At 41.6% G+C, this 14,321-nt stretch overlaps 1 protein-coding gene across 3 annotated transcripts in view; it reads left to right on the top strand.

Annotated features, from left to right (window-relative positions):
- Positions 1-256: 256 nt before the first annotated feature.
- The window catches only part of stmn3 (stathmin-like 3), a 41,651-nt gene continuing 27,586 nt past the window's right edge, over positions 257-14,321 (top strand). For 2 of the 3 annotated variants that reach the window (XM_050039036.1, XM_050039037.1), the window contains exons 1-2: positions 257-396; positions 2,898-2,959. In XM_050039036.1, coding sequence (XP_049894993.1) covers positions 356-396; positions 2,898-2,959 — 103 coding nt within the window. In that variant the 5' untranslated portion in view covers positions 257-355. The remainder of the gene's footprint in view (positions 397-2,897; positions 2,960-14,321) is intronic. The other variant, XM_050039038.1, reaches the window with a different exon arrangement.

The raw sequence follows: 14,321 nt of genomic DNA, 5'->3' as shown, positions 1-14,321 counted from the left end.
CAACATCATAACTTCCCTAATTCATCCAGTACGAATGGATCAACAAGAGAGAAAACAGCTCTTACACTGGATGGAGTCATAAGAATATTTAAAGGGTGTTTTAAAATGTCCACTCATACTGTGGGAGTGGACAGTGTCATTGAAACACACTAAACCACAAAATGTAATCTCAGCTTGTCTTCAGAATGACTGTGCATCATTCCAATCTATAACATCGATTCACTTACAAGAAATGACCTATTCTTGAGTCATATCTCTTATGACCTTTGACCCCTGAGACGCCAAGCAGACATAGCTTGTTCCAAAATGAGAGTGGTGCTGGCTTTCTCTTACTTTTGCCATACTAAAGGAGAGGATGAAGAGTAACAGAGAGCTGGCTTGTTTTCTACTGGACAGGTAGGTGCTGATGGTTGGCTCTGTTGCTAACTAAAGTATCAGCTTTTCCATCATTCATGTAACTGTTGATGAAAATGTCAGAACTGATGATTTAATAGCTGATGAAGACCTCAAGAGACTTCAGTGGATTACACACAGCATGTAATGAAGGCTTGATCCAAGAGAATCACAGTTGAACAGAGTGTGACACAGTGTATGTCGTCCAGAGATTCTGAGGGTGTCCCTGTCCAGTCCTTGCATTTAACCCAAGCAGTATTCTCTTACGAGTTACTCCACGCTCCCAATAAGGTTATTCATCTATGGTTTTGTGAAGTTTCTATTGCTTACTGACTTTAAAAAGCAATCATGCTCGCCTGGCTTGCTCTTAATCACCTAGACTGTCTCTTACAAAATGCACCTATCTAAAATGAGACTCGCGTTCGTTGAGCCTGGAGCACAGGGCAATCTCCCCTCCTCTTAACCTTGGGAGCTATGGCAACGGACCCAGCTAGGCACCCTTATCTGGGAAGCTGTGATACCTCCTCCACAACAAGGAGACCAAAGATGGAGTGCGTTCATTACAAAGGTCAAGTAGCCTGACCTCAAGGCATCTTTTAGGCCTTCCACTGACCTGATTGTAACCTTAGACATAACTGTCACCCATGTCCTTTACTGACCAAGGTTTGAAGGCTGTAACACTACAAAATTCCTGCATAGTAACAAGCAGTTTAGGCAGGAGGGGCCAAGTTTGAATCTTGTCTTTACAAACAGTAATTGACCATTCCTGCATGGTATAACTTTAAAATAAAGGTTCACTACCTTAAAGGTGCAGTTAGCGATTCTAATCTAATTCATTTTTTTAAATATCTCTTCACAGTCTGCTAACTGATCATTCTGTATGTGAGCAAGAAAAAAACAATCTGGTGGTCAGAGGCTACCATTACCATTCTTTATGAAACTTCAAATGTCGAAACAAAGTTGGGAGTTGTTGCGTCTTCGTCTGTAATATTCGTCCCACATTTTTGCACACTGCAATTTGGTATTTGTTGATCACTGCATAGTTTTTGTACATAAACAAAATTATATTTGGCATGATCTTTTCTAAATGGTGCTCAGTAGCATAACATTAGTCCTTTATGGTTCTGTCCTGCAACTTGATTGGATGCTGTTGGATTGGTTCAAGAACAAAGTGAATCTGGGGAATTAAGTGTCGACTTGCTGGGAATAAAAAGCTTTATGTATTATAACAAGTATTTTTAAGTCAACAGGCTCAAGTCCAAGTGGTCATTGGTGATAAAGTCCAAGTCATTTGACTAAAGTCCATACCTATAACTACAACTTCCGGGTCTGTCACGTGATCCCAGGGAGCTCAATTTACGTTTTGTCATGGATTTACATTGTAAAAAAAAAAAAATGTCTGGACAGGCACATGCACAGATAGACCCCAGGGGGTGCTCAAGCACTTGTGCTTTTGCCCTCTGACTAGATAAGTGCCCTTTTTGCAAGACTTTTTTTTTTTTTTTTTTTTCATTTATTTTAATGATTTTATATTAAAGTTTTTAAATTTTGCCTACGGCATCAATTCCTAATTTAAAGTGAGTTGTATGCCCAACAACTGCATTTGAGTTCTGCCCCTCCCTCTTCAGCTCCCCTTGTGTCAGCTGCACACAAACTGTGTGCTCTGCAGAGCTGTAGAGTAATATTATGTCTCTCTGACCTGCCTTCATGGACAGCCAGCTAACGATAGTGTTTGCCCTATACTTTGGCATTGTTCGTCACTGTTGTGAGATTAAAGGACTATTAAAACATCTTAATACAGCCAGTATAATATAGGCAGTAACCCACCGTTAAGATTAACAACAAGTAAGCTAGTCTGGTGTAAAATCACATGGTCTTCCTCCAACTCTCTGGCAGATTCAGATTCACAAACTGCTCTGCTGAGAGCAGAGCAAAGACAAGGAGTGGAGCATAAAGAGAGGAGAACGCAATTAGCCTGATTGTTGCAACTGAACATAGGTAGACTGCTAGTTCATTTCATTATATATATTTATCTATTATATATTTTATTTATTCACAGAACACCATTTTTTCAATTTTGTGTAAAGATTGTGAAGGTTGTTTTATAGACCACTAAACTGTGCACAATGTGTCATTGTTTTGTTGTTGCCTGTTATAAATAAATGATAAAAATAGAAGATGAATGTGTAGCAGCTGTTAGGTGTATAAAGTATAGATATAGACACCTTATACGTAAGTTAGACAGACATTCCCTTGCTCATTACTGTGCACAAATGTACTGTATGTAGCACTGTATCCACTTTTCCTTTTATATCTTGGTCAGTATGAAATAAAATAAGGGCTGATTGTTCACATACACTTGTGCACTGCACCATGCAGGGCACAGACACATGCCCAGCCCATGTTCTCTCTCTCTCTCTCCCTCTCCCTCTATCCTCCTCCTCCTCCTCCTTCTTGATCGTCCCTCTCTGAATGCTTCACATTCTCTCCTCTCCTCCATCCAGCAGCATCCTCCAGCTCTCTCCTCTTCCTCCACTGTCAGCAACAATGACCAGCATAGTATCAGGTAAGATGCTACGTTCCAAACCAGATCGTTTCTTAATTGAAGCTGTGTGGATATTATCTGTATGTGTGTGTATGTGTGTGTGTGGCAGGGGGAGGGGAGGAGAGGGCTTGTTGTTTTAAGTCTATTTGATAATGCGGAGGGTGGAGTGTGTTGGTGTAATTGTCATGGAAACTGGGGTTTTCTTTCTTTCTTTCATTGTACTGGGGCTCCGGTGTAGACAGGAGACCCTCCCATAGTCCCATACGGACATGTAGGCACAGCTAGATTCTTCCAGAAACAGCAGGTACTGATCTTTCATTTGCAATAATGTGTACCCACAGCTGACTAACCACCAGCTCCCGATGCAGATCCAAAACACTAAACACAGATTAACTGTGAGACTGGGAATGCACCAAGCATTTTATATCAGTACCATTCTGCTAACTTTATATTGCAAGTCAGGGAGGGCACAATGACTATTGATATAAATCTCACAGTATTATCTCAGTATTGATGCATTAAGATATTTTGGAAAGTATGCCCAATCACATGGTACCAAGTTTCATGTTTCCGTCATTAATTCAGATGTTTAATATTTTTGTTGAATTTAAATATAATCATCAGCGTCATTGTTGTCATCATCTTAATCTTGTGCAATTACATTAAGCCCTCGGTCCAGCGGCACACAAATTTATTTGGATAAATACAACACCAAAAAAAGTGGAGACACATTTTTGCCTCGATGTACCGTAGCACTTCACGCAAAACACTATGACAACTTAAAACCAGATTTAAAAGGGATAATCGGGATTTTAAGTGGGGTTGTATGAAGTATTTATTCATAGTCAGTGTATTACCTCAAGTAACCGGTGGTCAGCACACTTCCAGTTTGGAGAAGCACACAGGAGTACAGCCACAGAAGCCAAGCAATGTACTGCTGTGGACAGGGGCTGCAGCAAAACAGTCCGTATCAGTTTGAGTGTACGTCAAATTTAGAATATATTATTTGCTTTACCTTGCCATCAGACAACAATTTTTGACAGGGAAATGAGACTGTGATATTGCTCTCTTCAGAGCCAGACTCCATTGAGAAAAAACAGTGATTTACCATCACTGAACACAGGAGCTGCTGGTCTACCGCTACCTCAATCCCTGAGTCTGGTGGCTTTAACGAGAGCATAGATGAGGCACTGAAGCCGTTAACAGCTGTAGGAAGGGGCTGTCTGATAGGAACAGTAATGGGGTAAAAATACTCTCAATAAAGCATAAATTTAAACTGATATTGACTTTGTTTTTAGACTAAAATATGATTTGTTGATGCTCTCCTCCACAACAATACATTGTTTAGCTTCTGTGTAGGCACATCTCCAAACTGGGGGCATGTGTAATACTCTGAATATGGATAACCTGAGTACTCCATACAAAATCCCTTAAAAAAACAAACAAATCTGAACTATTCCTTTAATACATTTGCATTTAAATGCATACCGCATTAAAACAGGATAAAGTACATTTTTTATTTATATACGAGGCAGTATCCTAAGACTATATGGAGGTAGAATCAACCAATTCAAAAGCCATCAACTCAAGAAGAGCAAATTATCTTCTGTGATGGTACAAATCATTGAGTGATTTCACAAGACTTGGTAAATAATTGCTTTCTAAGTCCTATCTTGGCCCCTGACAATTGTAGTTCTTTCTTGAACAGAGACAACCTATGCCCTTGTCATTATTGAGTCAAGCCCTTATTCTTCTGCAATGGTTCCAGTAATCGAATGTGTCATCATATAGTATGTCTGTGGGGACTATCCCGAGGGTTGAAACAATAAAACAATATTCTTTGAGGTTGAACTGTGGCGTGGTGGTGCTTTAAGCTCAATGCTAACAGCAACACTGAAACATGTTCACAATGACAACACGCTGATATTAAACAGGTATAATGTTTACCATGTTCTCCTTCTTAGTTTCATGTGTAAATAAATTTGCATGCATTTGATCAAATAGTGAAGTATTAAAAGACTGAAGTTTTTACCTACAGAGGTATTCAGTGAGTCAGAGGATAACTAAAATAATTGTCTAGGAACTTGAATGTCTGTACATATTTTGCAGCAATCTATCTGGTAATTGTTGACAATTTTCATTGGATTAAAAACCTTAGATTAAATACAATACCAGATTTTTTTTTAGGTTTCATATATAGCCTATCACCCTTCATTTGACCGACTTATTCTTACTTATTGTCATTTACAAATATAAGCATTTTATAAAGTAGATCTGTAATGCAGGCTATTTTTTCTCAGTGCTACGTGCAGTCATCTTATGCAGCATCACTTTTCACATCAGAAGGCAGTCATGTTACTCACTCAAGTCAACATGATGGCTGTGACTGGATACTGTCTGTGAGTGCTTTGTAGTTTGGCTCATAGCTACAGACAGCCAGTCTGAGACAGTCTGTGAGGTGTCTGTCAGTAAGGCTGCTCCTGTACTTTGATTTGATTATTTTCATCTGTGAAAATGCCATTTCACAAAGGTACGTGGATCCAAAGTAGGCACTCACTCTTAGTGCACATGTAATGAGGAGAGGAAACTTCTCTCTGCTGACAAGTCCCCAAAACTCACTGTTCCTGGACCTGGCTTTCAGCTCGATGTCATTTTGTAAATCAACCATCTCCATGTCAACTCCACTTGGCAAAGTAAATACTTTCTGGAATTTGGCTGCTACCTGCTCTATATCAATGGGCACGAATGGGTTTGAGACGTGATGTCCATGTTGTCTAAAGGTGCGGACACACCAAACTGACATCAAAGAACTAGCGGCGACGAAAGCCAACTGTTGTGTCGTCTACATCGCCTCACGTCGCCCTCTTTCAGTTGCATTTGAACACACTACAAAGACTACATCCGATGGCCAAGTGGCACGTACGTTCTGCGCCTGCGTGAGAGAGAGCAGAGTGAGAGAGTGGTACATCCTGTTAGCCGAGGGGTTTCCTATCTGTGCAGCCGAGCACCGCAGCACCTCCACGGACTGTTACATCCAGACAGTCCCAGTGTTTCCTCCGCAGGCTCCACTTCACTCAGCTTCACTCAGCTGCCTGATAAACCCGCTGCTTCTTCCCACTTTAACCTGAATAAACCTGGGGGGGGGGGGGGGTGGCAGACGCTCACCGACAGCCCGACTTAGGTCGACGGCCGACTGTCGGCTTGGTGTGTCGGGGCCTTAACTCACCAAAACGCTGATTAAACTCCATTGTCAGTTTGTCCAGGTGAGCGCAGTACTGCTCAGGGTGAAAAGCATCCTTGTTTTTCAAGGCCTGTACCATCTTCTTGAGGTTGGGAAAGTGTGTCAGCCTCACGTTCTTGAGATGTGTCGTCCAAACACAGAGCTTGGCCTTGAACGCATTCACTGCGCTTATCATGTGGGGCAGGACTTGGTCTCTTCCCTGCAGCTCGTTGTTGAGTGTGTTCAGTTTTGCGGTTACGTCTGTGAGAAACCCCAGGTCCAGTAGCCATGCATCCTCTGACAGTTCCTTGTACTCCTCGTTCCTTGTCGACAGGAAAGTCTTGATCTCGGGCAGCAAGTTGACAAAATCGCTGCAGCACTTTGCTGCGACTCAACCACTGCACATCAGCATGGAGAAGTAGGTCTCCATAAGCAGCATCAAGCTCATCCAGGAGCGCCTTGAATAAGTGGTGCTGAAGCGCTTTCGCTCAAATCGAGTTGACTAGTTTCACCACCAGCGTCATTACATGAGAAAAGTTCAAGACCTTCCCAGCCAAGGCCTGCTGGTGGATCACACAGTGATAATTCACGAAGTAGGGAAAATCGGGGTCATTACGGCACAGTCCTATAAATCCATTGCGCACACCACGCATTGCTTGGGCCCCATCAGTAGTAATCGCCACCAGTTTATGAATGGGTATGTCATTATCACAGACATATTTTTTGAACTCATTGTAGATATCCTCACCTCTCGTTTTCTCCTTTAAGTGCAAAAGAGTGAGAAAGTCCTCCTTTGTTGTAGAATCCGGGAAAACCATTTTGACAAATACAACAAGCTGCGCTGTGTCCATTATATCCAGGGATTCATTGAACTGTAGCGAGAAATATTCACAGTTTGTCAAGTCCTTTAACACTTGTCTGTCCATGTCCTCTGAGAGTGACTCGATCCTCCTCATTACTGTTGCATGTTCCGATACATGCTCTAAGCGTTGCACCAATCACAACAGACTGAGCGAGATGACCAATCAGAGCAGACTGCTGGGGAGGCGGGACATAAGCCCAAACAGACACCTTAGACAGAGGTGCTGCAGCAATGAGCAGTACAAGACAAATAATGTGTGTTTTGAACATTGGAGCACATAAATCTATTTCACTAGACCCCAATATAAAATATTTATATCAATATGACCCTGAAAATATTATAATAGGTCTCCTTTAAGTAACTAATAAATATCTCTGATTCTACGCCTACTGAGACTTGAGGTCAAAAACAAACTTGACCACCTGCAGTTTGCATACAAACAGCACATTGGAGTGAACGATGCTGTCCTCTACATGCTTCACCGTGTCCTAGCACATCTGGAGGAACCTGGCGCTTATGTGAGAATCATGTTCTTTGATTTTTCAAGCGCATTCAACACCATCCAACCCAACATGCTCAAAGACAAGCTCACAGAGATGGCAGTGGATCCTTCCTTTATCTCCTGGATCACAGATTACCTGACAGGAAGGCCACAGTATGTCTGGTTGGGGAACTGTGTTTCTGGGACATTAATGAGCAGCACAGAGGCTCCACAAGGGACTGTCCTGGCTCCATTCCTGTCCATACTGTATACGGCAGACTTCAAATACAACTCTGAGTCCTGCCACATCCAGAAATACTCGGACGACACTGCTATTGTGGCGTGTATCAGGAATGGGCAGGAGTCTGAATATAGGGACCTGATAAAAGCCTTCAGTTACTGGAGTCACAAGAACTGTCTCCTCCTGAACACCTCAAAGACCAAGGAAATGATCATAGATTTCCGCAGGTCCAAGCCTCCTCTTCAGCCAGTGAATACCTATGGGGTGGACATCGAGGTGGTGCCAAGCTATAAGTATCTAGGTGTACACCTGGATAATAAGTTGGACTGGTCCCTAAACACAGACGCTCTCTACAAAAAGGGGCAGAGCCGCCTCTTTTTCTTGAGGAAGCTCAGATCTCTCGACATCTGTAGTAAGATGCTGCAGATGTTTTATCAGTCTGTGGTGGCAAGTGTGTTGTTTTATGCTGCAGTCTGCTGGGGAGGAAGCATCAGACACAAAGATGCAAGGCGGCTGGACAAACTAGTCAAAAGAGCTGGCTCTGTGATTGGAGTCAGGTTGGACACACTGGAGGAGGTGGTGGAGAGATGCACACTGAAGATGTTCGAGGCCATCATGAACAACCCAGATCATCCACTCCACAACACCTTGATGGACCAAAAAAACTGTGGTGGACGGCTCCTCTCTCTTCGATGCAGGACAGAGAGATACAGAAGATCCTATATACCAACAGCCATCAGGCTTTATAATTCTTTGACATATAATAGATGAGCTGACAGATAATTGAATTTCCCCTTGGGGATGAATAAAGTTATTCTTATTCTTATTTTTAAATGTGGGTCATTTTGCTGGTGAAAGTATTCTTTCTCTGAAACTGAACATAAACCTAAGATACAATAATAAAGCATGGTGCATTATATATAGCACATTTCATACACAAAGGAAAGTCAGAGAGCTCCAAATAATGCATTAAACACATAAAATAAGGATACAGGATAGGAGGACAAGTTGGTTCATGATGAGTATAAGGTTCAGTCTAAGGCAGTGCAGAACATCAAAGTGTTTAACCTGATTTTAAAGGTGATTAAAGTCAGAGGCATTCTAATATCTGTTTGAATTTTTGTTATAGCTCTGTGGTGCACAGTAACTAAATGTATGATAGAGATATTACCTTACAACACCACAAAGTCCCAGGTCTCTACTATTATTATTATTATAATGGAAACTAAAAAAGATCTGTTACAATGCATTCCCATTTTTTTGGTATACTGCCTTTTTTATATGCGACATACAATATTTAGGTATTTGCAAGATTGATTAAATGTAAATGCAGGAAATAGATGAGATATTATCTATATGTACTGTATACACTCAGTTATCGATATCAAGTTACTGATCATAGTAGTTACTATTATTGGAGGCTTTTTTAAATGTTCAACATAGGGTTTTACATCAGTGTTTGTTTTTTTGTTTTTTTTGTATTTCTCATTGGCGAGCAGCAGCACAGTCGCCTATAGAAAATGCCAGCATTGTACATTTAGTCAACAAAAATTCATGACATTTTAGTCAACTTTTAGTCATTATTTTTTTAGTCATTAAGTCTGGACTGAGTGGAGTCCTGCTGGGATCAGCTCTTAAGACAGCTGGTTGGTGGCTGCTTGTTCCACTGCCGTTTAGCAGAGCACAAGTAGAGCTAACTGCCAACAGCCGCCACTGCAACTAACAAACTCCCCAAATCCATACAGCAGCTCCAACGTCAGTCAGACACTCATGACTGATTATTTACTGCTGAATTACAGCTCACAACCCGAACCAACGGCTGACGCAGCTCCAATGTGGGTGTTTTTGCTGGCTAGCAAAACGTCCTGGCACAGACTATTTACTGGAGTTTAGCAGCCTGTCACTCATGGCATTTAAGATAATTGCAAGCACGGCCGTTCTCAGCGTTCAGTGTCTGATAGTCCACCACAAACATTTTCCTCACATCTTGTCTCATTAACAAAAATAAAACATAGATTTCATCATAGTTTTTGTTATCAAGATCTATTTTTAGTGTCATACTCAGGAAGAGAAGCCAGTGGAATATTATTTTTCCATCACTTTTCCATGCACCATCCTTGATCATTAGTTTATCTCCAGACTCAGCCTTCCTCTTTCATCTTTTTTTAGCCTTCTCACAACCTCACCCCTAAGTGGGCCAAAATCCTCGTTAGACCTAAATCTTTGTCCAGCCTAAATCATTTCTAAATTCCTTTTAATTCCTTATAATTACCATGTTGCCTGCTATATTCAAGTTGTTTCAAAAATGTCCCTGCACCAGGCACAGCACTGTTTCCTTTGAATTCTGAGTCTTTTCTTTTGTACCAGACTGGTGAATAATGTATCAAACACTGCATGCTGTCTGGCTCTGTGAGCGAGTCTCCTCCCTGTTCCTTGTCTTACCAGTGTCTCCCTTTGTGTACACACCTCATGAGATGTGATGTGATGCACACGTACACCTCGTCACCTGCTGCTTTTTAGCCTCCACAGAAAAGCACAACAGGAAGCTCACTGCTTGGAAGCACAAAAAAAGCAAGAGACAGGAATTCACAGCTGATGTCGTGTTATGCTGGCAGCACACAGCGAGGAGTCTGAATATGAATAATAATGAACACATTTCCTCCTTTGATGTGAGATTTGATTACATCCTTAATGCTACCTTGTGGTGCACAAGTCAGCCATTTTGAGGATTTAGTGGAGTAACAGAGCTGAGTGCGGTGGTACATCTCCAGTGGAGCTTAGCTAACACTTACCTTGCCCTACTTTAGACTGATGAAATGATGTGTAGTGCTTTATAGATCCTCTGAGCTGTCTTCTCACAGCGTGACTCACTGTTCACAAAACACTGGGGGAACCAAAAGTAACCCTTCAGACATGGCACCTAGACCCTAGGTCCGATAAGCGTTTCCACTGTAAACAGTATTCTTAAATGTGCTCCATCCTGTATTTCCTCATCAACAGTGATACAGATGGAAGTCTGCACCAGACAGGCGTGGACAAAATGGTCGAGTAGAGTGACAATAATGCTCTTGTAATAAACACAAAGAAAACAGAAGAGATTATATTTGGTTTACCATCTGACTCTCATAAAGTTCCAATTGTTATCCATAATGAAAAAATCACGCAGGCATTTTCATATAAATACTTGGGTGTCATGATTGACCATCAGTTATCCTGGAAAGATCACATTGAGCTTGTCTGTAAAAAGACAAAACAAAGGATTTATTTTCTCTGCCGCCTCTGGTCTTTTGGGGCGAGTAAACAAATTCTTCTTCTGTTTTTTACCTCTGTGATTATGAGTGTTCTCCAGTACTGTAATACCACATGGTACAAGTGTTTGTCCACCGCTCTGAAGTCAAAACTGCTCCACCAAATGAAAATCTGCTCTAAGATTGTAGGTCAGCCTTTGGAAAAATTATATGAATCAGCCTACCATAATAACGTATTGAGACTGGCTCAAAACATTGTTTCTAATCTCAGCTATGTCTTAAACAGTGAATACAGATTGTTACCATCGAACCAGAGATACATGGTCCCACGATTCAATAAGTTCAGACTGAAAAACTCTTTTGTGCATCAGTTAATCTTGAAATTAAATACAGAGCTCAACCCCAGATCAAGTGTATGTTAAACAGCTTTGAATGTCATCTTCTGTGTTTATATTGTTAAATGTAATTGGTTGTTATGTCATGTGGGATGTATGTTTGTTTGTTTTTTTCTTTGTTTTTGTTTATTATCTTTTATCCTGATGTGTGTTTGTTTTTATGATGTTGCAAATTGAGCTACTGAGATGCAAGACAAATTTCAGACCTGTTCTGACAATAAAGTATCAATCAATCAATCAATCAATAATCATCTACAGAACAGGGTTCAGTATGCTTTTTTTTCCCCATTTCCACTGCAAAAGATTGTGGATGGTACCAATGGAACTGTTCCCTGCCGTTCCCATTTTTGGTACATAGCACACAAATCTTGTACTAGAAGGTGGAGCTGTGAACACTGCAGTCCATTGATTGGTCCGTATTTGATGGTCGCTCTGCTCAGGGCTGAGTTGCGGCTGGTTTTGAGGCATATGTAACCACTGTTCATACTGTGGAGCAGAGGTGGAAAGTAACTAATTACATTTACTCACGTTACTGTAATTGAGTAGTTTTTTTGTGTAATTTGTAATTTTTTCAGTAGTTTTTGAAATCTGTAATTTTACTTTTACTTAAGTAAATTTTGACTGAAGTATTGTACTTTGCTACATTTGAAATCACATCTGTTACTGAGTAAAAACAAAAAAAAATTTTCGGCTAAATGGAAACCAAAAGGGTGACTCTCGGAAATTTCGCGTGGAATTGACCCAGAGCAAGCAGCCAGTGTCGGAGAGTTACTGAAGAGAGAGATGGAGGAGGGAGGGAGTGCTTCGGCAGAAGCACAAGCAGACGCAGCAGCTGAAATGAACCGTCGCACAAAATAATATAACTTTAGTTTATGAAGAGATAAGACGGAGCCCTCTCCTCTCCTCTTATATGCTTTACTCACAAGTGTGTGAATTCACCTGGATATGAGGTGCCCATAGCACCAAATAATATAACAGTAATTTCTAAAGAGCTAAGACAAAAAAACTAAAAATAAATCAGCAGCGGCGGTCATATTTCAGCAGCGGAGCACCACCGCTGCTAGTTGCATATAGGGGAAACACTGTTGCTCAATGGATTTGATCTGTTTTGGAATACACAGTATTCTTCCAAATTAGTGTTAGTGTAGCCTATTTTAATATTCAGAATTTCGCTTCGAAGAAGCTCTCTCTTTTTTGACCATACACCTGTTTGCATCCCTGAGAATAATGCCCAACGACATTGCTCAGAGAGTTGCTCTGTGTATCATCAGTCTAACAGTTGTGTTGGTGAGTCAAAATGAATGAGGGCTGCGCAATATTAAGGTGCGGACACACCAAACTGACATCAAAGAAATAGTGGCGACGAAAGCCAACTGTTGCGTCATCTACGTCACCCTGTGTCAGTTGCATATGAACACACTACAAAGACTACATCCGACGGCCAAGCAGCATGTACATTCTGCGCCTGCGTGAGAGAGAGCGTAGTGAGACAGTGGGACATCCTGTCAGCCGAGGGGTTTGTGCAGCTGTGCACTGCAGCACCTCCACGGACTATTACATCCAGACGGTCCCGGTGTTTCCTCCGCAGGCTCCACTTCACTCAGTTTCACTCAGCTGCCCGACAAACCCGCTGCTTCTTCCCACTTTAACCTGAATAACAAACCAGGGCTTGGTGCTATGGTTGGATCCAAACGGAGAGCCAGGGCTAGCTCAGAGACTAGCGGAGGCTAACTGGCTGTGTTTCCCTCTGGTCATGCTGTGGCTAACGCTCCGCTAGCCGCTCCCAGCTAGCTCCAGTTTGTTATTCAGGTTAAAGTGGGAAGAAGCAGCGGGTCTGTCAGGCAGCTGAGTGAAGTGGAGCCTGAGGAGGTTAGCCCCGGTTTCACTACAGGCAGATTCACTCGCTACAGGGGCGAAGAAATAAAACCTGAACAGCCAATCAGAGTGATCTCTCTCACCGACAAGCTCTGCCGCCGATTCAACATGCTCAATCGGCCGAGAAGCCGCTGACGCCAAAGTGCCGACGGTGCGGGACACACCGCAAAAACTAGGGCGACAGACGCTCACCGACGGCCGACTTTGGTCGATGGCCGACCGTCGGCTTGGTGTGTCAGGGCCTTTAGACAAAACTGACAATGCCACAATTTTGTATACTGTGATATGTATTGCAATATACAGTGTATTGCAATAACTTGAATAGCTCTATTTGGAAAGAAGTCATCATTTGGGATTTGGAAAGGCTGTATTTGCATGAAATGTACATTTTACAATCAAACTGTCAAGGAAATTGAGAACTTCACAAACTAAAGTATTAACCAGCAAAATAAGTATGGCATATTGCCTTTGACTAATATTATATTGATATGATGAACTTATACTGCGAGTCTCACAATATGAGTCATCATAGACAAAAAAACAGGATTTATGATCCCTGGACCATTTTTGCACTGCATAGGAGTGATCCCCGTCAAGCTGTTGGAAGTAACTAAGTACTAAGTACTACTTTTTCCTTTTACGTCAGTAGATTTTTAGATGGGTAGCTTTACTTTTACTTCAGTAGAATTTCATCAAAGTAAAGGTACTTTTACTTGAGTAGAAGTTTTCAGTACTTTATCCACCTCTGCCGTGGAGAGTTTTATTAGTAAACTGTAACTATAAAAATAAAGTATGTTTCATTGCCTCTCGCAGCAGCTGGAGTCAGAGAAAAAAAATAACTTAATTCACTGGGCCGACTGCCGGCGACTTTTAAGGTGGAACGTTAAAGGGAAATTTCGGTTTATTTCAACCTGTCTCCTATCGTCCTAAATTTGTTTCAAGTGACTAGTGACATAAAAATAATAGTTAGCATGTTAGCCGTTAGCCTAGATACAGCCGGGGCGCATAGTAGCGTCAGACCTGTTAAAACGTAAGTGAAAGGGCATACTTCAAGTGCAAAG

This window comes from Epinephelus moara, chromosome 24 (assembly GCF_006386435.1).
Source record: "Epinephelus moara isolate mb chromosome 24, YSFRI_EMoa_1.0, whole genome shotgun sequence".
In the NCBI taxonomy this organism is placed as follows: Eukaryota; Metazoa; Chordata; class Actinopteri; order Perciformes; family Serranidae; genus Epinephelus; species Epinephelus moara.
The sequence above is the reverse complement of the archived record's forward strand: the minus strand, read 5'-3'. Positions and strand labels throughout refer to the sequence as shown.